The following is a 24,820-nucleotide window of genomic DNA, read 5'->3' as shown; positions in this document are numbered from 1 at the left end:
TATTAAAACAAAAATCATGTGAGGTAAAGCCCTCCACCCTTATACCAATAAAAATAACTAAGAAATGTATCATCGCCAGAGCTTGGGGAGCGCAATGTACTCTTGTTCATGTGGTGGACCTAGGCTCAGCTACCCCCTCACTGAGCATGGCACATGTAAGTCTGGGGCTACAGAGTTACTGTAGAGGTTGTTGTACCTTCAATATGTAAAGATAACCAAAGCACCAGTAATCTTTTAAAATGTAGCTTTTTAATTTCCACCAGGCAGCAAAGCAACAGGACAACAGATCAATTTCAGCCTCCCAAAAATACTTTTTTGGGTGATCTGGGGCTGCACAGAAGCCATGGCTATGCTTTGTGCTACATGACCGCAATTCATGCAGCTATCGTACAACCAAATACAATGGTTCCATAGACCTGTTATAGGACGTGATTGTAAGCAAATCAATACAATCTCACGTATCATTTCCTGACCACAGTTGTAGATGTCTCTACACAACAAACAGGTGACATCCTTGGCAAGTTCATTTATAATCTGCAGTATAAAAAGGGAATAAGGCTAGATCTCCACGAGGTGACCGCAACTTCACCAATCCTACGTGGCCAATAGCTGGTCGAATTTGAAGGTAATACCTCCATTAACCCACAAATTCAAGGATGAGCGAGGCTACAGCCATCTAATGGAGACCCAGCCTAAGGATTCCAAAATCTGAGGAGCTGAATACATTGAAGCTGCACTGATTTGCATCAAGTAAATATCTTATAAAATATATAATAACGTTGGTGTACTTAGCTTTCATCCCTTTCATTGATAAGTAAACAGTGGTCCAGTACACCGAAGCTCCATCTGCACCGCCTTCATGAATGTGGGTGCCCAAGATGGCATTAATGGAACAATACTAATGAATATAAGAAGTTGTATAGCATTGCATACTCACTTGGCTAAGACAATAGCTTGGTCTTTCACTGGTTTTTCCACATCTTGTCCATGTAGTATGAGCTCCGCCACCTTATGTAGCTGCTCGATGCAGCGTGCTGTAATTTCTGCCAGATTTTCAACAGATCTCATGTATATATCCTGGAAGAAATGAGCAAGAAATCAATATCATTTTCATATTATTTGACAAATCATATAAATGAAAAATGTCTTACTTTTTAAATTTTGCATATTTTGTAATAAGCATCTTAACATCATTTACATGGACACCCATGGTTCTTCTGAACCAAATTTAGATGAACACAGAAAATACAGCACACTTTGACTTTTGGGTTCTGCAAAAATAACTTGCTGACCCAGATTTCTCAAAGATTTGATGCCACAATTGTGGCGCAAAAAAGTCACAAATTATGACGCATGTCACATTGTTTGAGAATTTTTGTACTTGTTGCCACTTTGCAAAGTGGTGAGAAAAGAAGTGGGGCTTAGAGGTAGGGGCAGGGCCAGCCCAAGACTGGTGTAAAGTTAGGCTGTTTTTGTACGTTTTTCTCCCACGTTTGATGTAGATACAGGATGTGTACGTTAAGCGGATGCCATACAGTGTCATCCATCACCACAGGTGATTTATTCTGGCTCTCTACAGTTCTCATAAAACTAGAATATTTTGATTCCATTGAAGAAAATAAGACAGGTACATGATAAACTTACTTCAGAGCTGAGCTCCTTCTTAACCTCAGCTTTGCCTTCTTCACTGGCCTCACTTGGGCTATCCTTCACTACTTCTTCTACCTCCTGAACATTGATGGCCATCTTCTCTGACTGTTCTTCTGAGTACAGGTGCTCTTCTGACAACCAGTCATGAGCCTTCTTCATTGCCTAAATATGATGCATAGAAAAGACTGCAATTACAACCCTTTTTCACATACCGCTTGCTATCTACATAATGTGGTAGCTACATCACCTCTCAGGGTGACTGGCCAAAAGGCACCATGTGGTCAAGCTTGTGAATTGTGCGCCGTGTGATGCCTCTCAGCTAAACAGGTCACCTTCTAATATCAGAACCAGATGTTATACAGAGATGAATGGTACTGAGAAGTAGTTTCGGACAGATCAGATTTGTAGGAAGGTCCATCTTACTGATAGGAACTGACCCATTACGATATCATCATTTACAAAAACATTCTGCAGCAGCTGCAGCATGTGTAGTACGGTTCTGTTCCAGCGCCTGCAGAACATGATATAGTACAGAGCTTTTTTTTTTTAAACAATATGCAGTGAAACATATATATATATATATATATATATACCCCAAGGAATGTGGGCAGCACCACTATCTGAATAGTACGGACGGAGTGCCAGCGGCTGAGTCGGCGATCCACCTCCAAACGATATAGAATAAATGAACTCCGCGGCACATCCAAGTCGTGAAGAAGTAAAAGAAATTTTAATCACCAAGCATGCGACGTTTCAATCCTCTCAATGAGATTTTTCTCAAGCAATGACCCATCGAGAGGATTGAAACGTCGCATGCTTGGTGATTAAAATTTCTTTTACTTCTTCACGACTTGGATGTGCCGCGGAGTTCATTTATTCTCTCTCTCTATATATATATATATATATATACAGGTCCTTCTCAAAAAATTAGCATATTGTGATAAAGTTCATTATTTTCTGTAATGTACTGATAAACATTAGACTTTCATATATTTTAGATTCATTACACACCAACTGAAGTAGTTCAAGCCTTTTATTGTTTTAATATTGATGATTTTGGCATACAGCTCATGAAAACCCCAAATTCCTATCTCAAAAAATTAGCATATCATGAAAAGGTTCTCTAAACGAGTTATTAACCTAATCATCTGAATCAACTAATTAACTCTAAACACCTGCAAAAGATTCCTGAGGCTTTTAAAAACTCCCAGCCTGGTTCATTACTCAAAACCGCAATCATGGGTAAGACTGCCGACCTGACTGCTGTCCAGAAGGCCATCATTGACACCCTCAAGCAAGAAGGTAAGACACAGAAAGAAATTTCTGAACGAATAGGCTGTTCCCAGAGTGCTGTATCAAGGCACCTAAGTGGGAAGTCTGTGGGAAGGAAAAAGTGTGGCAGAAAACGCTGCACAACGAGAAGAGGTGACCGGACCCTGAGGAAGATTGTGGAGAAGGACCGATTCCAGACCTTGGGGGACCTGCGGAAGCAGTGGACTGAGTCTGGAGTAGAAACATCCAGAGCCACCGTGTACAGGCGTGTGCAGGAAATGGGCTACAGGTGCCGCATTCCCCAGGTCAAGCCACTTTTGAACCAGAAACAGAGGCAGAAGCGCCTGACCTGGGCTACAGAGAAGCAGCATTGAACTGTTGCTCAGTGGTCCAAAGTACAAGTAAATTTTGCATGTCATTCGGAAATCAAGGTGCCAGAGTCTGAAGGAAGACTGGGGAGAGGGAAATGCCAAAATGCCTGAAGTCCAGTGTCAAGTACCCAAAGTCAGTGATGGTCTGGGGTGCCATGTCAGCTGCTGGTGTTGGTCCACTGTGTTTTATCAAGGGCAGGGTCAATGCAGCTAGCTATCAGGAGATTTTGGAGCACTTCATGCTTCCATCTGCTGAAAAGCTTTATGGAGATGAAGATTTCATTTTTCAGCACGACCTGGCACCTGCTCACAGTGCCAAAACCACTGGTAAATGGTTTACTGACCATGGTATTACTGTGCTCAATTGGCCTGCCAACTCTCCTGACCTGAACCCCATAGAGAATCTGTGGGATATTGGGAAGAGAAAGTTGAGAGACGCAAGACCCAACACTCTGGATGAGCTTAAGGCCGCTATCGAAGCATCCTGGGCCTCCATAACACCTCAGCAGTGCCACAGGCTGATTGCCTCCATGCCACGCCGCATTGAAGCAGTCATTTCTGCAAAAGGATTCCCGACCAAGTATTGAGTGCATAACTGAACATAATTATTTGAAAGGTGACTTTTTTTGTATTAAAAACACTTTTCTTTTATTGGTTAGATGAAATATGCTAATTTTTTGAGATAGGAAATTTGGGTTTTCATGAGCTGTATGCCAAAATCATCAATATTAAAACAATAAAAGGCTTGAACTACTTCAGTTGGTGTGTAATGAATCTAAAATATATGAAAGTCTAATGTTTATCAGTACATTACAGAAAATAATGAACTTTATCACAATATGCTAATTTTTTTAGAAGGACCTGTATATATATATATATATATATATATATATATATATATATATAAAAAACACCTCTTTCAGAGGAGCACTTTCCAATGGAGGTCTGGGTGGTCACCTCAAAGAGATTTCATTGTAGTTTGTAACTGGACCTGACTTTAAATTGGATTTTCATGTAAATGATAGGTGCGGGTCCGAGAGGTGGACAACGAGAACGAAGCGGGGAGAGTCATGGCTGGAGGACCCCGGTGTCTGGCCACCACCAAGCGCTGCTCCCATACAAGTAAATGGGAGTGCACCGCGCATGAGCGGCGCAAACTCCGATTTATTTCTATGGGGCCGACGGAAATAGCCAGCACTTTGCTATTTTCAGCGGCCCCATAGAAATGAATGGAGGGTGGCTGCACATGCGCAGTGCTCCCTCCACTAGTTTCCCCACTCCATTCTCCGTGTAGGTGCGGGTCCCAGAGGTGGAACCCGCATTTTTCAGACAATGAGGGCATATCCTAACAATATGCCCCCATTGTCTGTGATGGTAAAACCCCTTTAAGTAAACACATAATGAGTAGTACATCTCTGTATTTGCTTTGTGCATGAGGCCTTATAAGGAATAAGAAACCAGGAAAAAGTTACTTTAAAGGGGTATTCCCATCTGGGACATTGATGGCATATCAAAAGGATATGCCATAAATATCAGACCCACTCCTATCTCCAGATTGGGGCCCCAAAGTAAATGGAGACCACTGTCCATTCACTGCTAGGGGACTTCTGAAAATAGCTGAGAGCTGACTGAATGAACCGTACAGTATGCAACAAAAGCACGGTGTGAGCTCCATTCACATTAGGGGCTCTATTCTGGAGACAGGGGAAGGTCATGGAAGTGACAACACCTGCCATTTATGGCATGTCCCATCGATATGTTTCCGTTTACAGGCTGCAGCATCAAGAAGCTGTATTTGACTTGTGACCACTACAGCCAGTCACTGGTGTCAGCTGACTAGGGCACGTGATTGCTGCAGCCAATCAACCACAAGGGTCACGTGCCATATACAGCCTGTAAACAGAAGCCGGAAGCAGCTCTGAAAACGGTGGGAAGTATCTGTTCTTTTATTATTTTATCACATTTAGGGGCACTGGAGAGATGCTTACACAACTTGGACAACCCCTTTCAGGAACAAAAAAAACAAACGAATGGCCTCACTGTAACATACGTGCATGTAAATTATAATGAGGGCACCTTTACACTTGTTTTGATGCAGTTTTTGAAGTCTATGCCATCCATAATTTTGGCTTTAAAAACTGCTAAAAAAAAAAAAAAAAACCTGCATCAAAATGGTACAGTACAATGGAAAGTCCACTTAAAGGTGTTATCCCACAAAAAATATTCTAAGGTTTTCAAACCAGCACCTGGATCTGAATACTTTTGTAGTTGCTTAAGTTAATATAGCCACTAAGTTATTTAATGAAATCTATCTGTATAGCGCCACCTGCTGTTTGCTCTTTTTCTAATCGCTCTGTCCTGCTCACTGAGATGGAGGCAGATGCTCAGTTCTCTCCAGGACAAAAAAGACATGATCCCTGAGAAAGTACACGCCCTATAAGCGTCCAGCTTGAAATAAATCTGGCAGAGCAATTGCAGCAATGAATAGGGAGATCTCTGGATCCATGTGAGGTATAGGGCTGGTTATATCATGTACTATATGATGTCTGATTTGCATTATTTACATTACTCATGGGAGAACTGCTTTAAACCTTGGAGTGTAGTTAATACCTTATTGAGCTTGTCTGGGGTAGCAGCAACATGCAGTTCAAACAGTAATTCGGTGAGCATCCTCGTAAACTCTTCAATCTCTTCACCTGTACAGATAATAGAGGAAATTCACTATTGTAATTAATGATGAAAATATTAAATCACACACATATCACTATAAAAAATAACACTAGCATCAGATATATTTACTATATGAGAACTACACTAGCAAGCTATTTTGACTGTACAGGATGGGACTGGATCCTATTTCTGGCACTCAGGGTCCATTCACACATCCGTGTGTGTTTTGCAGAACCACAGATCCGCAAAACACGGACACCGGCAATGTGCGTTCCGCATTTTGCGGACCGCACATTGTCGGCACTTAATAGAAAATGCCTATTCTTGTCCGCAATTTTTTTGGGATCGGAATTGCAGACCCGGAAGTGCGTGTCCGCATTGCCGGATCCGGGCCGCACATCGTGCGTCCCCATAGAAATGAATGGGTTGATCGAGTAGGACTTATTTTATTACTTGATAACATTCTAAATAGTTTTCTAAATAAATTCTAATGGCCCCTTTGATAAGCCTGGCCTGAGCTGTGGCTACTTACAGAGCATGCACACTTTTCTCATCTTTTTCCAATTTGGTGAGCAAAAAGAAAACGCTGAAACTTTGCAGCTAAGGCTGAGTTCACACTTCAGTTATTTGGTCTGTTATTTCCGTCACTTATTATGAGCCAAAACCAGTAGTGAAGCCGACTCAGAGATAAGGTATAATGTAAAGACTTGATCTATGTTTTTGACCCGCACCTGGTTTTGGCTCATAATAACTGATGGAAGTAACTGACCAAACAACTGAACTTGGCCTTAGGCTACTTTCACATCTGCACTTTCCCTTTCCGCTATTGAGATCCGTCATAGGGGTAAACGCTTCAGTTTTGTCTCCATTCATTGTCAACGGGGACAAAACTGAACTGAAGGGAACGAAGGGCACCAGAATGCATTCAGTTCCGTTTCATTGCATTCCCATGACGCACACAAAAGCGCTGGAAGCAGTGTTTCTGAGTGCGTCCTGAGAAACTGATCCAGACGGATCCGTCATGACTCACAATGTAAGTCAATGGTGCCGGATGCATTTTGTCTGACACAAAAGAAAACGGATCCGTCCCCTATTGACTTACAATAGTTTTAGAGACGGATCCGTCTTGGCCATTTTAGAGATGATACAACCGGATCCTTTCATAACGGATGCAGACGGTTGTATTATCATGACAAAAGCGTTTTTACTGATGCATGACAGATCCGGCAAAAACGCAGATGTCACATAACATCTTTAATATTTTAGTAGAACAGTTTACAGCAAAACTAGGCAACTGAACGTAAGGCTACCTTTAGCATTGATTTCCTCTTCATTGACAAAATCCTTCTGAAGAAATATATCCTTGATTGCAATAAGATCTGCTTTTAATGTTTCCAATGTTTCACCTTCCAGGGATGATAAATAAGATTGGACCTGCAGTGAAGATTGGTGACCTTCAGATATGAAATTGTATAATGTCCGCAATAAAAAGTCCAAACTCCTTTGTATATTACCTTTGTCTCACTTTCATTGGAGAGTATTTCCAAAGCTTCCAGATGGGACAGTCCCTGGTACTCATCAAATAACAGACCAAAGTGCGCTGTCCTCTCATCTGACACTTGCTCTTCAAGCCTCCGCTTCTCTTTTTCTTTAGCTTCCCTCAGCATCTGCATTGACAACACAAGTTTGTTAACTTCCATACACACTGTACTGTATTATCAGTGTTCACTTAGGATACCGCACTCACAAGTGCCGGGCTATCTCTGCTTATAATGCACAACAGTAGATCATCACTTGCAAGAATTGTGTTTTCAAGTCTTGCTATACACTATTTGTGAATATACAGTGCATCTTCAGATTCCTTCACCTTGTGCTAAATTAAAATAAAATTAAGTTGTCCCCCATCATTATGCACTCAGTAACCTATATGAGAAAGTGAAAACAGAATTTTAGAAATGTTTGCAAATTTATGAAAAAGGACAAACAAAAATTTTGCAAGTATTCAGACCCTTTGCTATGACACTTGGAAGGTATTCTGCCCGCTCCCCTGAAGAAGCCGGTTCTCCGGCAAAGCATGTCGGGGGGCATAGTTTGAGTAATTTTTAGCAGTTAGAGAAACAGACGGCTTATATTCTTAGAGGAGAGATAGATTGTAGGCAATTATGACACCATAGGGGTAGAAGCACCGGTGGCAGCATGAAGCTGCCGATGCTACAGTAATTGGATTTGCTACACTTAGCTGACATAAGAGGAGTAACATCTAAGCTAACTGACAATAGTCTGGGTCACTACTGAGAGATTTAACCCCTTTTTTTCACCTTTTGTCATTTTACTATGTGAATTAAATAAAAGTAAAGTTTTAAAGGGAACCTGTCACCTCCAAAAACCATCCCAAGCCACCAGCAGTACCTGACAGTAGCCAGCAGCCTGTTTCCGACGATAATAATGCGACTAAAGCTCAGACAACGTCCTTTTATCCCCTGCCGGCGCGCTTCTCTAGTCAAACTAGTCATGCTTGAAGTCAAGGGGGCAGCGGCCTCCTTGCGTCAAGTCAAGATAAAAAAATTCTGCTGCACTAAAAGTTCCGAAGAGCACAGTGGCCTCCATAATTCCTAAAAGGAAGAAGTTTGGAACAACCAGGATTCTTCCTAGAGCTGGCTGCTCCACCAAGCTAAGTAATCAGGGGAGAAGGGCCTTGGTAAGAGAAGTGATTAAGAACCCAATGGTTAATCTGGCAGAGCTCCAAAGATCCTGTGTGCAAATGGGAGACACTTTCAGAAGTCAACCGTCAGTGCAGCATCCCTGCAATCTGGGCTTTAAGGAAGTGTGTCCAGAAAGAAGCCTAAAAGACACATGAAAGCTTGCAAAAAAGCACCTAAAGGATTCTAAGACTGTGAGAAACAAGATTCTCTGGTCTGATAAAACCAAGGCTGAAGTTTTTGGCCTCCATTATAAGCATCATGTTAGGAGGAAATCAGGTACTGCTCATAACCTGCCCAATACGATCTCTACAGTGAAGCATGGTGGTAGCAGCATCATCTTGTGAGGTGTTTTTCAGCTGCTGGGACAGAAAGACTGTTCAGGGTGGACAGAAAGCTGAATGGAGCAAAGTACATATATATTCTTAATGAAAACCTGAACCAGAGAGTTCCCTGGACGTCAGACTAGGCCGAAGGTTCTCCTTCTAACAAGACAATGTTAGATAGGTACACAACCAAGACAACACAGGAGTGGCTTTGGTCAAGTCTGTGAATGTCCTTGAGTGGCTCAGCCAGAGCCCTGACTTGAACCCAAAAGAACAGGTCTGGAGAGACCTGAAAATGTCTGTCCACCTATGGTCCCCATCCAACCTGACAGAGCATTTTTGACATTCTGTTTTCACTTTTTTATTATGAGATATTAAGCGCAGAATGATGGGGACATTAGCAGAGGCCGCAACATAACAAAATGTGAAAGCAGTGGAAGGGTCTGAAGACTTTCCAGGTGCACTGTAGAGTAAAATATTTATATTCAAAGGGCTTTTGTAGGATTATAATATTGAGGGCCTATAGTCAGGATAGGAAAACAACAGCACGGCAGTCCCACTGAATGAATGAGGAGCAGTGCTTCAAAGAGAGTGTTTACCAGACACAGGGCCACACATATCATAGTGGCTGCACCTGGTTCTGAAGCTGAAAGCAAGGGAATGGGACTGAGATGCATTTCCAGGCACAGCCACAAAAGATGTAAAGTGTATGCAGCAGTCCAGGGGCTAATCGTGGGGTGCTAGGAGTCAAATCCCCACCAATCATACATTGCTACTGGCAGGCAATAAATGTTATATCCCTGGAAAACCCGTTTAAAGATTCTGATGCATGCTTAGTTACCAAGTTTGGAAAGCCCTTCATGATGTGGGTACCCGGGAGGGAAACTGATCACAGGGGATCTAGCATCCCTAATGTCATTTAACATGACTGTGGGGACCACTCCGCACATCTTCCATTCAAATTAATAGGCTCCATTATTTTCAATAGATATTGATTCTGCAGAACCAAAAGGATGCAACTCTTAAAGAGGACCTTTCATCTGGCAAAAAATTGTGAACCAAGTGTCATGATCTGTACAGCGGCGCCCAGGAATCTGTCACGGACGGTGTACAGAAAACAAGACAAAGCAACATGCATATATGACTCACTGGATCCAAAGCTAAGGAACCAAAAGGGAGACCCCTGCAACAAGACCTGGCACTTTCCCTGGCTGCTCAGCCTATGCAAAGATCCCAAAGGTGAATGGTTGCATATCCACGTACCTCGACTATATAACCCCTGAACACCCTACAATAGTGAGGGGACACGACCACAGGCTCCCTACACCAGACACGGAGGGAGTCAGGGTCACCTGGGATCCAGCAAACAGAAAATAACAGATAAATGTACAGCACTTAACTTTGTAGCAGACTGGGAAACAGGATCAGCATGCACACACACTCCAGGAAGAAGTATAAGCCGCCCAGTAATGCATTATGGGGCGGAATTTAAAGGGATGCAATCAGTCCAACCACATGACAGCTGAGAGAGGCTAACGAGATGAGGAACTGAACATCACAACAAAGAAAACTCAAGGAGGAGGTTCTGAAAGGCTTCTGTCAGAGCTTCTCAGCTGTCTGGTTGTGACAGAATCTCACTGCACTTACTATTATCCCTGGACGCCGCTCCGTTCTCCTGCTATGCCCTCCAGTATGTTCGGTCACTTGGATATAGTAGGAAGAGACTGCCCTTGTTCTCCTGGGCGTCTCCTTCTCCCAGGCTGTAGCGCTGGCCAATCGCAGCGCAGAAAAAAAAAACTCCCAGGCTGTGAGCTCTGCACTGCGATTGGCTAGCGCTACAGCCTGGGAGAATGAGATGCCCAGCAAAACAAGAGCAGTCTCCATCTACTATAACCAAGTGACCGAACATACCGGAGGACATAGCGGGAGAACGGAGCGGCGCCCAGGGATAATAGTAAGTGCAGTGAGATCCCTAGGTGCCACTGTACATATCATGACACTTAGTTCACAATTTTCTGCCAGATAAAAGGTCCTCTTTAAAAGGGGTTGTCCAGTTTAAAGAGGGAACTGGACAACCTTTGGGATCTCCCTTCAATAAAGAATTGGTAGTACTTACCTGACAGATCCCATGCTAACTCTCTGGTTCTCCTGGCCGAGCTCTCTTTACCAGGCGGTGATGTCACATCAACAACCCTTGACTGCTGCATCCAGTCACTGGCCTCAGTAGTTCACCCAAAGAGGCTAGTGACTGGCTGCAGAAGTTACGTGTTGACGTGACATTATTTCTGAAACTGGAAAAAATGGAGTGGCAGCCCTAGATCTGTCAGGTAAGTAATCATCTATTCTTTTTTTTTTTTTTTAAACCAAATTTTATTCATTTAGTTTGACCAACATCAGTTGTATATACAGTATACATTCTTCCAATGTTTACAATAACATTTTGCAAAAGCATTTTGACAAGTGATATACAGAAATATCAATCGTAGGATGTCTTATCATAAGGGCAATCCAAAGTTAGAGCGACCAACATAATAGTCCTAACATTCAAAATCCCAACCCTCCCCCCTCCCCTAGCCTCCCGAATCTATTCTTTTTTAAAGTGACCCTCCATTAACTGGGGAACGAACAGAACACTTGCATGGTGCCCTCCTTTTCATCTTTTCAGCTGCAGATCCGACTATTCTCCTCTTCTGTTATCTAAGATGGCCACATCGTTTCTCAGACTACCTGATGTCTACTGTGCATTTGGTAGTCCAAGGCACTTCCTGCTTTCCAGCCATAACTGTTGGCAGACAGTGATCTCTTCCAGCCCTTACATATGTATACATGCTCAGCGACTGGAAGAAGGAAGAAAAATGCTGCCAGGAAATTTTAGCAGTGGCTCACCACAACGTAATAAGACATATGGTAAGGGCTTGTCCAAAGCAGATACAGTGGCTATAAAAAAAATGAGACAAAGATAAATCATTTCAGAACTTTTTCCACCTTTAATGTGACCTATAAATTGTACAACTCAATTGAAAAACAAACTGAAATCTTTTAGGTAGAGGGAAGAAAAAATAAAATAATAAAATAATATGGTTGCATAAGTGTGCACACCCTTAAACTAATACTTTGTTGAAGCACCCTTTGATGTTATTACAGCACTCAGTCTTTTTGGGTATGAGTCAGCATGGCACATTTTGACTTGGCAAGATTTGCCCACTCTTTGCAAAAACACTCCAAATCTGTCAGATTGCGAGGGCATCTCCTGTGCACAGCCCTCTTCAGATCACCCCACAGATTTTCAATTGGATTCAGGTCTGGGCTCTGGCTGGGCCATTCCAAAACTTTAATCTTCTTCTGGGGAAATCATTCCTTTGTTGATTTGGATATATGCTTTGGGTCGTTGTCATACTGAAAGATGAAGTTCCTCTTCATGTTCAGCTTTCTAGCAGAAGCCTGAAGGTTTTGTGCCAATATTGACTGGTATTTGGAACTGTTCATAATTCCCTCTAGCTTAACTAAGGTCCCAGTTCCAGCTGAATAAAAACAGCCCCTTGGCATAATGCTGCCACCACCATGCTTTACTGTGGGTATTGTGTTCTTTTGGTGATGTGCAGTGTTGTTTTGGGGCCAAACATATCTTTTGGAATTATGGCCAAAAAGTTCAACCTTTGTTTCATCAGACCATAACACCTTTTCCCACATGTTTTTGGGAGACTTCAGATGTGTTTTTGCAAAATGTAGCCTGGCTTGGATGTTTTTCTTCGTAAGAAAAGGCTTTCATCTTGCCACTCTACCCCATAGCCCAAACATATGAAGAATATGGGAGATTGTTGTCACATGAACCACACAGCCAGTACTTGCCAGATATTCCTGCAGCTCCTGTAATGTTGCTGTAGGCCTCTTGGTAGTGTTGTGGAAATTTTATTAGGATGTGTATTTAATATATTGTGTATTGTCATCATGTCTCTCAGTGTCAGGGTAAACCATTGGAGTGGATATCTTCCTGTGTATGTCCTGTCACAGCTGCTTGGCGCAGGGGTCTCCGTCGGCGAATGGTCCATGTGCTAAGCACTGGGCTGTGGGCGGGGGGGGGGGGGGAGAGACTGATGTGGTTCAGCAGAGCAGTGTTTTGTTGGCTGATGTATGGATGCCGGCTAGGGCCCCCGCGCAAGACGCAGATTTATTGGCTTGGTGTGGATGCATTTGTTAAGATAACAATATATGAAAAGAACATGCGTTTGTTGTCTCTAGTGCGCCTGATCAGCCGCTGGAGATAATGACGTTATCCTGTAAATAAACCTGCATGTGGATCATAGTAACTTTATCTGGCATTGATCACTGAGCAAAGCTGGATAAAATTAGCTCCAGTGGTAATGGTAGGTTATAGTATACATGTGTTTGTTAGCTAGCTAGGTTATTCTAAATAATGGTGTCTTGTCTTCCTATGTCATCACTTCCTGTATCCTTAGTAAATAAAAGACACAGACTGAGCAGGGAGGAGAGGAGTGCTCAGCAAGAATTCAAGCAAGATGGTAGCACCTGGGTCGGACTCTGACTGCGGCTAAGGGAATGGGGATTTACCTTTTTCCTTACACAAACTTTGATGTGAGCTGATTACAACTATTAATATTTCTACAACAGTAGCCTCCCAGACCAGTTTTCTTCTCGTGTTTTTATCAATTTTGGAGGGACGTCCAGTTCTTGGTAATGTCACTGTTGTGCCATATTTTCTCCACTTGATGATGACTGTCTTCACTGTGTTCCATGGTATATCTAATGCTTGGAAATTCTTTTGTACCCTTCTCCTGACTGATACCTTTTAACAATGAGATCCCTCTGATGCTTTGGAAGCTCTCTGTGGACCATGACTTTTGCTGTGGGATGCGACTAAGAAAATTTCAGGAAAGACCAACTAGAGCAGCTGAACTTTATTTGGGGTTAATCAGAGGCACTTTAAATGATGGCAGGTGTATGCTGACTCCTATTTAACATGATTTTGAATGTGATTGCTTTAGGCCTCTTGCACACGGGCGTCAGTTTTTTTGGCCGGATAAGAGTCGGGTGTGTTGCGGGAAAATGCACGATTTTTTCTGCGCGAGTGCAAAACATTGTCATGCGTTGCACTCACGTGAGAAAAATCGCGCATGTTTGGTACCCAGACCCGAACTTCTTCATAGAAGTTCGGGCTCGGGATTGATATTCTGAAGATTGTATTATTTTCCATTATAACATGGTTATAAGGGAAAATAATAGCATTCTGAATACAGAATGCATAGTAAACCAGCGCTAGAGGGGTTAAAAAAAATAAAAAATAATTTAACTCACCTTAGTCCACTTGATCACGAAGGCCGGCATCTCCTTGTGTCTCCTCTGCGCTGAAGTTGAACAGGACCTGGGGTGAGCTTCTCCATTAAATATCGGTTAAGGACCTTCGATGATGTCACTCCGGTCATCACATGGTCTTTTACCATGGTGAATCACCATGGTAAAAGATCATGTGACGTACCATGTGATGACCGGAGTGACGTCATCGAAGGTCCTTAACCGATATTTAATGGAGAAGCTCACCCCAGGTCCTGTTCAACTTCAGCGCAGAGGAGACACAAGGAGATGCCGGCCTTCGTGATCAAGTGGACTAAGGTGAGTTAAATTATTATTATTATTTTTTAACCCCTCTAGCGCTGGTTTACTATGCATTCTGTATTCAGAATGCTATTATTTTCCCTTATAACCATGTTATAAGGGAAAATAATAATGATCGGGTCTCCTTCCCGATCGTCTCCTAGCAACCGTGCGTGCAAATCGCACGGCATCCGTACTTGCTTGCGGATGCCATCCGATTTTCACACACCCCATTCACTTCTATGGGGCCTGCGTCACGTCAAAATCGGACAATATAGAGCATGCTGCGATTTCAACTGAACGCACAAGTGATGCGTTAAAAACATCGCTCATGTGCACAGCCCCATAGAAATTAATGGGTCAGGATTTAGTGCGGGTGCCATACGTTCGCCGCATGGATCGCACCTGCACGGAAAACTCGCCCGTGTGAAAGGGGCCTAATTCTGAACACCGCTACATCCCCAGTTATGCAACCACATTATATTTTTTATTTTTTTATTTTTTTTCCCCTCTACCTAAAAGATTTCAGTTTGTTTTTCAATTGAGTGGTACAGTTTATAGGTCACATTAAAGGTGGAAAAAGTTCTGAAATGATTTATCTTTGTCTCATTTTTTCACATCACAGAAACCTGACCGGGTGTGTAGACTTTTTATATCCACTGTACATTACATACTTGATCATTGAGGCCCTTCCTCAGCATTCACTGCAGAAAGACACCAAAGCCTCATGACATGTGTTTTCTGAAGCTCTTGTGTCATTACCTGAGATAAAGATGCCGTCTTCTGCATAAGAGTCTTCGTTTTCTTAAATCCTGGGTCGGTTTCGGCCAGTACATTCATTGTCTTTTTTCCAATAAACTCCAGGGCATCGAGGCCGCCACTTAAAACAGATTTACCCTACAGAATATGGGAACAACTAAGGGTAACTGGACTGTCACATACAGCAATAAAAAAAAAAAACAAGGAATACAACTAAATAACAAAAATAATAAGATAATTAAGGGTACTTTCACACTAGCGTTTTTATTTTCCGGCATAGAGTTCCGTCACAGGGGCTCAATACCGGAAAAAAAATGATCCGTTTTATCCTAATGCATTCTGAATGGAGAGCAATCCGTTCAGTATGCATCATTTCATTCCCTCTTACGTTTTTTGGCTGGAGAAAATGCCGCAGCATGCTGCAGTTTTCTCTCCGGCCAAAAATCCTGAACACTTGCTGGAATGCTGGATCCGGCATTATTTTCCATTGTGTGCCCCAAGTGTTCCGGAAAAACGGATCCGGTTTTGCGGTCTGTGCAAGCGCAGACTTTTAAAAATGTAAAAAAGATAAATACTGGATCCGTTTTTCAGGGCGTAAACCGGAAAGACGGATCCGGTATTGCAATGGATCCGTCTGACACCTGCCGGAATCCTCTGCCGCAAGTGTGAAAGTACCCTAAGGACCTCTGAGAATTTCCACGGCAGGGATTTAGTGTATTTACACACCTTCAGTACTACATATGACACTAATTGTATTCATAGCAGATTGCCTGTAGTTAGGCTAGGGATACATGGTAACGTCGCTTGCTTGTTTTGTCCTGCCTGAATTACTGCGTCATAGGTTGTTGCAATACGCCACTACTGACAGCAACCATAAGGATCGCATACTTTGCTGATTCATTTACTACAATATGTTTATAGTAATTGAATCTCCATTTCTCTGATACTTAAACTATCTATGGGCAGATTACGGATGTTTTTTCCATGCGGATTCTCTTGTGGAAAAAAACGTTGTGCAATATAATACTAGCAAAGTGTATTATATTAGACAAATTTCATGTACATGTGCGGAAATTGACCTGACGTGTGGATTTTAAATTTGTCAATTGTTTGTGCAATTTTTGGTGCACCCCATTCAATGGAAGGGTGAGATCTGTGGAAAAACCTCATCTAATCTGCAACAAAAATAGCAAGCGACACGTGATTTTTGGTGCAGATTTGGTGAGGAAACATCACAAAAATTTGTGCAGAATTTCTGTTTTGAAATCTGCACTCGTGTGCAGGTACCCTTATAATACCCCTGAAAGAGATCAGGGCACCGTTGTCCCATCCAAGTGAATGGAACTAGGCTGCAATGCTCAGAACAGCCCCCAGTTGGTGGGAGGGAATAGGGGGAGGGGGGGGGGGGGGTTGAACTTTCTATATTGTGTTGTCCTTTGGTATGGATTTATTTTCTTTATTGTAAGATCTAAAAGGAAAAATAAAGTTAAAAAAAAAAAAAATACTGCGTTCTGAGCACGAAAAATCGCAAAGAGCAATGTGAACAATGAAGAGGCTGAAGTGCTCGGCCCTTCAAACAGGGTGCCAAGAGACAGAATGCCCCCTGAATAAATATTTTGGCCTATCCAGAGGTTAGGTCATCAATGTTACAAAGCAGGATAACCGCTTTAAAGATTGATTCATGTCCAATCTAATATTGATGGCCTAAGTTGTTATTATTATTATTTTTTGTAAATATAAAAAAACAAACAAAAAAAAACACTGACTTGGGATCCCTATTAATTCATAAGATGCGAGACTCACTAGTTAGCTGGAATAGAGGATCACGCCTATGCTTTATTACAATGGCGGCCAGCACTTGTAAGACTCAACAGAAGCAAACTGCATACACATGTCACCTATCCCTGAGAATCATCAGCATACATGATCCTACACATGGGGACTGAAGGAAAATTATCTGTCGCAAGGTCCAGGACATAACTTACCGTGTTCTGTACAACATTAGTTAAAGCTGAAAATACACCACGACCTGCAGTAGGTGAAGTGGGCTCTGCTGGGCTGTCACCTTTTTCTGCCGATACTGTCAGTGAGCAGAGAAAGAGTATATTAAGAATTGTACGCCCCTAAGCCAATTATTTTAGTCTGACTATTTTTTTAATCAAATTTGCAAGAGTTGTCATAAGGTGAAGAATGGCATTCAATATAGTGCCATCAAGTCTGTGATTCCAGTGAAATTATGGCCTGCACTGGTACAAAAAGCAGCGGTGGTGAACACTATGGGGGAGATTTATCAAAACTGGTCTAAAGAAAAATTGGCTTAGTTGCCTACAGCAACCAAATCAGATTGATCCTTTCGGTGGAATCTGACACCAGTTTTGATAAATCTCTCTCCCTTTACAGTATGTCTAAAAGCATATGAGCACCGCTCCTGTTTATGGACCAATATAGTTTGGTGGATGCCTGGGGAATGCTACTTACCAGAGTGCACATTGTAAACACTGTTTGAGGGAAATAATGGTTTGGGGATCTTTCTCAGGGTCTGGCCCTTCTGGTGAAGGGTAATATTAATGCTACTGCATATAAAGACATTTCACACAATATCACTTCTAATCTGCTGACAGCACTAGGCAGGGGCCAGGGAGTACAGTACAAGTGTACAGGAGTAGTGTGAATATGAACTTTTATTCTGCCAGATTCTGTTCCTGCCAGTGTTAAGGAGGCGGAGCTTCACTCAGTAGAAGTCTCTGTACTGAGCTGCTTCATAATCCTTCCCCTCTGAGTGGTGGCTGTACTGTTCTCTTGGTTGGATGCTACAGCTGTCATTCAGAGCATAGGGGAGGGACTGTGAGGCAGTTTACAGCGAGGCTCTGCCTCCAGAGCACTTACAGGAGAAGTACCCAGCAGAAGAAAATGTGATAGTCACACTACTCCTGATAATAACTACGCCACAAAATGTATGTTTGTACTGCACTTTCCAGCCCCTACCTAGTGCTGTCAGCAGTTTAGCATGGTCAAAACTGCTGACAGAGTCACTTTAAGAGACAATGTATCAAAGCTTTCTTGTATGCATGGGTCCATGAATTGCAGAAAAACCTACTGGCAGATTTTGCTACAAATCCATGGAGAGTCCTCAACAAAATCGACATGTGCAACAGGAGAAATTAATATACTTGGTACATAATTTTGTCATATATTTTATGTTCTAGGTAAACTAGTGGGTGCAAATGTGCCTTCTATGCCCACCACTCAACAATATACACAAACACAAAATGACCTAAGCTAAGAGGGTCCATACTGGTTTATGAATCTCCTGTAAGAGCACATGCATTACTTCATAAATCTATAATACCAAGAGATACCATATCAATCGGTGCTAATTTTACATCTCTGTGCATGCAAGCAGAAGATACCCTCCAGTAGGATTCTAAACGGCCAACCCATCTGTAACAGAGAAAGATACTATACAGTGCACAAACCAGGATTGGTCAAGTGTAGTCTGGTTACAGTAACTCCCATCAGCTCCTACATCACTGAATGTTAATATTTGTTCTATGGAAACTACTGAACCAATATCAATTGTGTAATCTGTAATGGACCCCTGAGGAGCAGTGGGCCTTACAGTACAATGAATAGGTCAAGAATGAGTATAGGAGTAGGGTTAAAAAGGTCCCAAAGCATCTCAAAGAATATGCTATCACTTTAGGTCTGACCGCTGCAATAACCAGCTCCATCCACTATGCAGTGAACAGATCAGTGTAGTTCTGGTGCTGGAGTTACTGCAGAACAGATCGGTGGGGGTGCCGGGAGTCAGACCCCTACTGATCTGATATTGATGACCTGAGAACCCATTTAGTGTCCATCAGTTGTCCAGATTTTGTAGAGAATAGATCAGATTATGAAATGAATATTCACCTTCTTCTTCGGCTTCAGATGCTCTGACCTCTCCGCTTTCCTCAGACTCTGAAGTTCTGACTCTTAATGTGGCTCCTGCTTTTTCCTTCACTGCAGATATCCCATGTCCTGGTTAGACAGAGATTACGTTTATGAGGATGCCACCATTGCTGCATTAATATTTTAATTTTTTTACAGAATTAGCAACAGCAGCACAAAAGATGAAATGTCATTTGCACCAAATTTTGTGACTTTTTTAAGCCATAAACCTACGATAAAGCCTTTGCATATTCAAAAATGTTCCCGATTTATATCCCAGAATTCCAAGAAGGAAAGAGGGGCATTAAATGGGCCATAAAGGGAGATTTCTGTTGACAGATCTCTTTCAATAATAAGACTGTCTGCCATATCTGTCATGGGGGAAACAGATGGGACATATTGACTTTAACCTGTCCAATCCTATTATTCCCCTGACAGAAGCCAGACTAGATGTTCCTCTGGTGGCTGGAGTCTAGGGAGATATGATGCCGGTGGCAAGCTTTCCATTGCTATAATGTTAGGTGTACTCACCTACGGTTGCACTGGCTGATGACAGAAGAGACTTGCCCCATGTTCCCCACGTGCTCCAAGTGCTCTCCTTAGCAGAAGCCTCTGAATCCTTAAACATAAACAGCACACTCTCCTGAAGAAGCTGAACTTTGCAAAGAAGAAAAGACTCACCACGGCACAAATATTGTATGGTTAACATACAGTAGAGTCTTTGGATAAATATTCCTAAACAGGTAATAAGAAACTTGCAAAAACTGCATCCAAACTATACATGTGTTAGAACAAGGCCTTAAAAGTGATGTCCGACTTATATGAAAATCTACTTAAAACCCTAAATGAATTACAATAATAACAAAACATGAAGTTGCAGAAGTGATGTAAACGCATGTGAGCACAGCAGCCAATCACTGGCCTCAGTGGTATTCCACATGAGACCGCAGAGGTCAGTGATCGGCTGGAGCGGTCACGTGCCATACAAGGCTACATCGCCACTCCTACCTCTAAACTGTGACCAGAGGTGAGGACTGTAAACAGCAGGGGTTAATTGGTGACTGTATTTTCTTTTATTATTTTAATTAATTTAAGCCTGTGGGGAGATTTCCATATAAATCGGACAACCCTTTAAGGTGTATTCACATATTCCAGTCATGTCACAATATTACAGTTGAATGTTTATCACCCAGCCTTAGTTGGATACCAGAAAACTCAGAACTTGAACGTGTCTGCCACAGTGACCCGCTGATTTCTGCACGTCCCACTTCTGGTACCCCTAGAAAGCAGATAACATTGCCAGGGGAATCTGTAGCTAGCCAGACACTCCCACTGGAGAGCACGCTACGTGGAAAATAAAGTGTTAAATTATGGTTATTTAGATGAATGGCCTCCCATGTAATACAAGCACAGCTTGAGATTGCAGGAACAGAGTCCAGCAACAGGACTTGTAGCAATAACCTGGGTCGCGCTCTTGGTGCCCCTGGTAAATAGAAGGTTTTGACAGAGGAAACCCACAGATAGCCAGGCATTTCTCCTACAACACCCCTTACAGGTATTATATATAGTATGGAGTACTTAGTACTACATGCCAACCACTTAGAGGAATAGTTGTCCATGTAGTACAAGGAAAGCTCAAGTCTGTCAGAACAGACACTGATCTTATACAGCGACTCTTCATTCTAGCTCATTCACGGGATCCTGAGGGCCCTACCCTATGCCATCCATGTGTCTTCTTGAGACAACCGAATTAAAGGTATATTCACAAGTGGCAGATGTGCTGCAGAAACTCGATGAGGTTTGCACTACTGATATTCAATAGAGGACATTTTTCCAACAAATCTAAGGCTACTTTCACACTTGCGGCAGAGTGATCCGGCAAGCAGTTTCGTCGCCAGAACTGCCTGCCTGATCAGGCAAAATGTATGCCAACTGATGGCATTAGTAAGACTGATCAGGATCCTGATCAACCTTAAAAATGCCTGATCAGTCAAAAAAAAATAATGCATTGAAATGCCGGATCAGTCTTTCCGGTGTCATCCGGCAAAACTGATCCGGCATTTATTTTTTTCACCTTTTTTTTGGTCTGCGCAAGGACGGATCCGGCATTTTGAATGCCAGATCCGGCACTAATACATTCCTATGGAAAAAAAAATGGCATTCAGGCAAGTCTTCAGTTTTTTTGGGCCAGAGATAAAACCGTAGCATGCTGCAGTTTTCTCTTTTGCCTGATCAGTCAAAAGTTTTCTCCATTCAGAATGCATGGGGATATGCCTGATCAGTTCTTCTCCAGCATTGAGCCCTTTTGACGGAACTCAGTGCCAGAAAAGAAAAACCCTAGTGTGAAAGTACCCTGTCAATATACCATACAAGAGTTATACGAGAGGACCAGGTTTGACAGGAGGTATACATACTAGGTGGGCATGCTCTTCTTCATCAGCCTTGGAGTCAGACGCCGGGTCTAGGTTCACAGTGTCACTGCATTCCTCATGGCCTGGTTGTGGTTTCTCCTCTTCAGATACTTGCTCTTCAGACTTCTGTGTTGGTTCTGGCTCTGGGACCTTGTGTAGTTCTATATTTTGAGGACTGTCTTCAGGCCCAGACTCCTCATTACTGCCCAGCACAGGGGCTGCAGTTTTCTCTAGTTCAGTGCCAGTGGTCTCGGCTTCTGCTTTACCTTCTTCACTTGACATTTTGACTGCTGGGAAGAGAAATATAATGAAGACTCAAAATACTAAATGGAATTATTTTTTTTACTCTTCTTCAAATCCCTGTGTCATGCTCCGCCCACTTGTTCCCTGCACTTTACATTACACAGTGGATCCATTTTGCCTGAACTGTTCTTTTAGGACAGGGGTGCACAACCTTCTTTGGTCTGCAGGCTGTATTTTCACCTTCATCGGCGCTGATGCAAAGTAGGGGAGAAATAATTACTACTGCAAAAAAGTCATTCTTCAAATATGCAAACTGACACCAAAATAAATGATTAAAAGGAGTTCCTTTATTTGTGTCGGCCGTTTTGATATATAATAGGTTTGGTCTCATTTTTGGACAACTGGTAAGACTTTTTTGTTTTTGGGCCTACCTTTTTGGTAGTGGGTAGGTGTTATTATATTACTATCTGGTGTTTGACTTTTCCCAGGTGGATATAATTATTACTAGCCTTTTCCAGTGGTCCCTCACATTTGTTTCACCAATGTTTTGTAGACTCTTTTCTATGTTTTTAATATAATAATGAAATAAAGAATGTATTAATTTATGGTAAATTTGAATTATGAATGATTTTTTGGGTATACATATTTTAGTTGTAGAAGTTGTGTTTGATGTATGTGGCTCTCATAGGTCTGCTAATATAGGTATTGATATATAATATGTATAGTTTGGCATGCACTATGGTGACAATTTTTTGTTGCTGTGGGCGTTTTATTCTGTTATTTAATAATTTTCTTTAATTTCTTTTACATATTTTTTAAACATATATTTTGCAACATAATATGTCCCCTATGAGATCATTAAATGGGAGGAAATGCTCAACCCCAGTATGATCAATCGCATATTATTGGATCACTTGCGGAGGAATTGCTCCCCCGATTCACACGACCGTATAAATGGATCCGCATCTGTTCCGCAAATTTGTGGAACGGGTGCGGACCCATTCATTTCAATGGGGCCGCAAAAGATGCGGACAGCACACCGTGTGCTGTCCGCATCCCCGCAAAAAAGATAGAGCATGTCCTATTTTTGTCCGGACAACATTAGGCATTCTCTATATAGCGCTGGCCATGTGCGGTCCGCAAATTACGGAACGCACACGACCGGTATCCGTGATTTGCGGACCGCAAAACACCTTACGGTCGTGTGAATGCACCCTTAGGCCACTTTACACTGTGATTTTTCTTTACATGTATTGAATGTGCTAATGCTTGTCATGTTTACGACATATTATGTATCTGAATTACTGCAACTTTTATACTCCTCCTGGGGTAAAAATACTCCTCAAAAATGGTAAGAGGAGAATTTTTGCTCTTCTGGAAAAAACTTAGTGTGACCGCTGCCTTCCCTAAGAGATCACTTAGCACAAATGTATTCTCTCTCAGAAGTATTATTTCTATGGGACAATACAAAGCGTCATGAAGCCACCATACAGAGGCACATAGAGTGTCTATGAGTCCATAATCACCAGAGACATAATTATACTATTCTGTGTCCTCCATCTAACCACCGCCTTCACTTATTTTTATTTATTTTACTCACTTATATAGCGCTACTCTATTCAGCAGCGCTTTACAGACATCATCATTACTGTCCCCAGTGGGGCTCACAATCTAAGGTCCCTATCAGTATGTGTTTGTCGTGTAGGAGGAAACCGGAGAACCCTGAGGAAACCCACACAAACACGGAGAGAACATACTAACTCCATGCAGATGTTGTCCTTGGTCAGATTCAAACCTAGGACCCCAGCACTGCAAGACACCAGTGCTAACCACTGAGCCACCCTGCTGCTGTAGGTAATGAGGACATGACATATAGGACAATATGCATTATAGCACACATTCATCCATAGTGGAGATCCACAGCATAAACTGTTACAGAAAAGGATGTGGATGCATTGTGCCACTGAACTGATTTGGCTTGGGGCTACTCCTAAGGGCATTATCCTTGCAGTCCCCTGGTTTTCACCCTATAACTCCTATACAGGGATCTAGACTTCGCTACAGAGGGACCACCAGGACACTACCTCCTTGAGTAGTCTCCATTTAGTGACAGCTAACTGGTTGGGATCAAAAGACAACAGTACAGAGCACTGAGGGATGGGGCAAAACGGTAATCAGGGACAGACCTATGCCAGGCAGGCAGTGTTTGTGGAATCAAGTAGACAGTTCAAAAGTCAGGACGGGCAGCACAGGGTCAGAATGAGGCAGTGGTCAGGTCAAATCTAGAAAAAGACAGAATTCGTATACAGTCAGGCAAACAGGATAACGGCGCACCTTTGCAGGATAATAGAAAACTGAAATCTATTGCTCGGGCAGCTTCCCAAAGCTCCCTTTAGTACGCTAAGGTGGGCAGCTATTGGATGGGGAGCTCTAAGATGTGCATGATAGTCCTTTCAGAGCTAGAGGGAGCACATGAGCACCCTACGGGTAGCAGGAGTAGGGGCAGTAGGACACTGGAAAGAAGACAAGCAGAGCAGCTCTACTCAGTCATACCGCCGGGAGGAAGCAGGAGGACACCAAGGGGTATGAGATGCTATAGAATGGATAGGAGGGACAAGGTGAGTGCTCTGGCCACTGTGCCTACCACTATAACAAATTGACCTGCTGAGGATATACTGCAGTTTACATTGCTGATTTTTTGCAGTGTGAGGATGAGATTTCCCAAATCTTATCCAATCTGCTGGCACTGCAAAACCCTGCGGATATGCCATATGCAAATTCATAGAGGCAAATCTGCAGTGTATCTGCTACACGTGAACCTTTAAAGCTGATCTGTTATGATCAGCAAGTCACCCGCTTCCGCAAACAGGACAAGGGGG

At 42.5% G+C, this 24,820-nt stretch overlaps 2 protein-coding genes across 5 annotated transcripts in view; one reads left to right on the top strand and one right to left on the bottom strand.

Moving 5' to 3' along the window:
• TMEM156 (transmembrane protein 156) overlaps positions 1-7,447 on the top strand; it is a 100,797-nt gene extending 93,350 nt beyond the window's left edge. The window contains exon 7 of the mRNA XM_044298245.1: positions 7,377-7,447. Coding sequence (XP_044154180.1) covers positions 7,377-7,429 — 53 coding nt within the window. The 3' untranslated portion in view covers positions 7,430-7,447. The remainder of the gene's footprint in view (positions 1-7,376) is intronic.
• Positions 1-24,820, bottom strand: part of FAM114A1 (family with sequence similarity 114 member A1) — a 40,526-nt gene that overhangs the window by 10,098 nt on the left and 5,608 nt on the right. For 2 of the 4 annotated variants that reach the window (XM_044298199.1, XM_044298205.1), the window contains exons 2-11: positions 21,702-21,988; positions 19,819-19,906; positions 19,270-19,377; positions 17,343-17,437; positions 15,361-15,495; positions 7,478-7,630; positions 7,274-7,397; positions 5,904-5,989; positions 1,645-1,812; positions 938-1,077 (exon numbers count right to left, since the gene is read on the bottom strand). In XM_044298199.1, the coding sequence (XP_044154134.1) occupies positions 938-1,077; positions 1,645-1,812; positions 5,904-5,989; positions 7,274-7,397; positions 7,478-7,630; positions 15,361-15,495; positions 17,343-17,437; positions 19,270-19,377; positions 19,819-19,906; positions 21,702-21,980 (1,376 nt within the window). In that variant the 5' untranslated portion in view covers positions 21,981-21,988. The remainder of the gene's footprint in view (positions 1-937; positions 1,078-1,644; positions 1,813-5,903; positions 5,990-7,273; positions 7,398-7,477; positions 7,631-15,360; positions 15,496-17,342; positions 17,438-19,269; positions 19,378-19,818; positions 19,907-21,701; positions 21,989-24,820) is intronic. The other 2 variants (XM_044298214.1, XM_044298224.1) reach the window with 1 other exon arrangement.

The sequence above is a fragment of the Bufo gargarizans genome, chromosome 1 (genome assembly GCF_014858855.1).
Source record: "Bufo gargarizans isolate SCDJY-AF-19 chromosome 1, ASM1485885v1, whole genome shotgun sequence".
NCBI classification, from domain to species: Eukaryota; Metazoa; Chordata; class Amphibia; order Anura; family Bufonidae; genus Bufo; species Bufo gargarizans.
The sequence above is the reverse complement of the archived record's forward strand: the minus strand, read 5'-3'. Positions and strand labels throughout refer to the sequence as shown.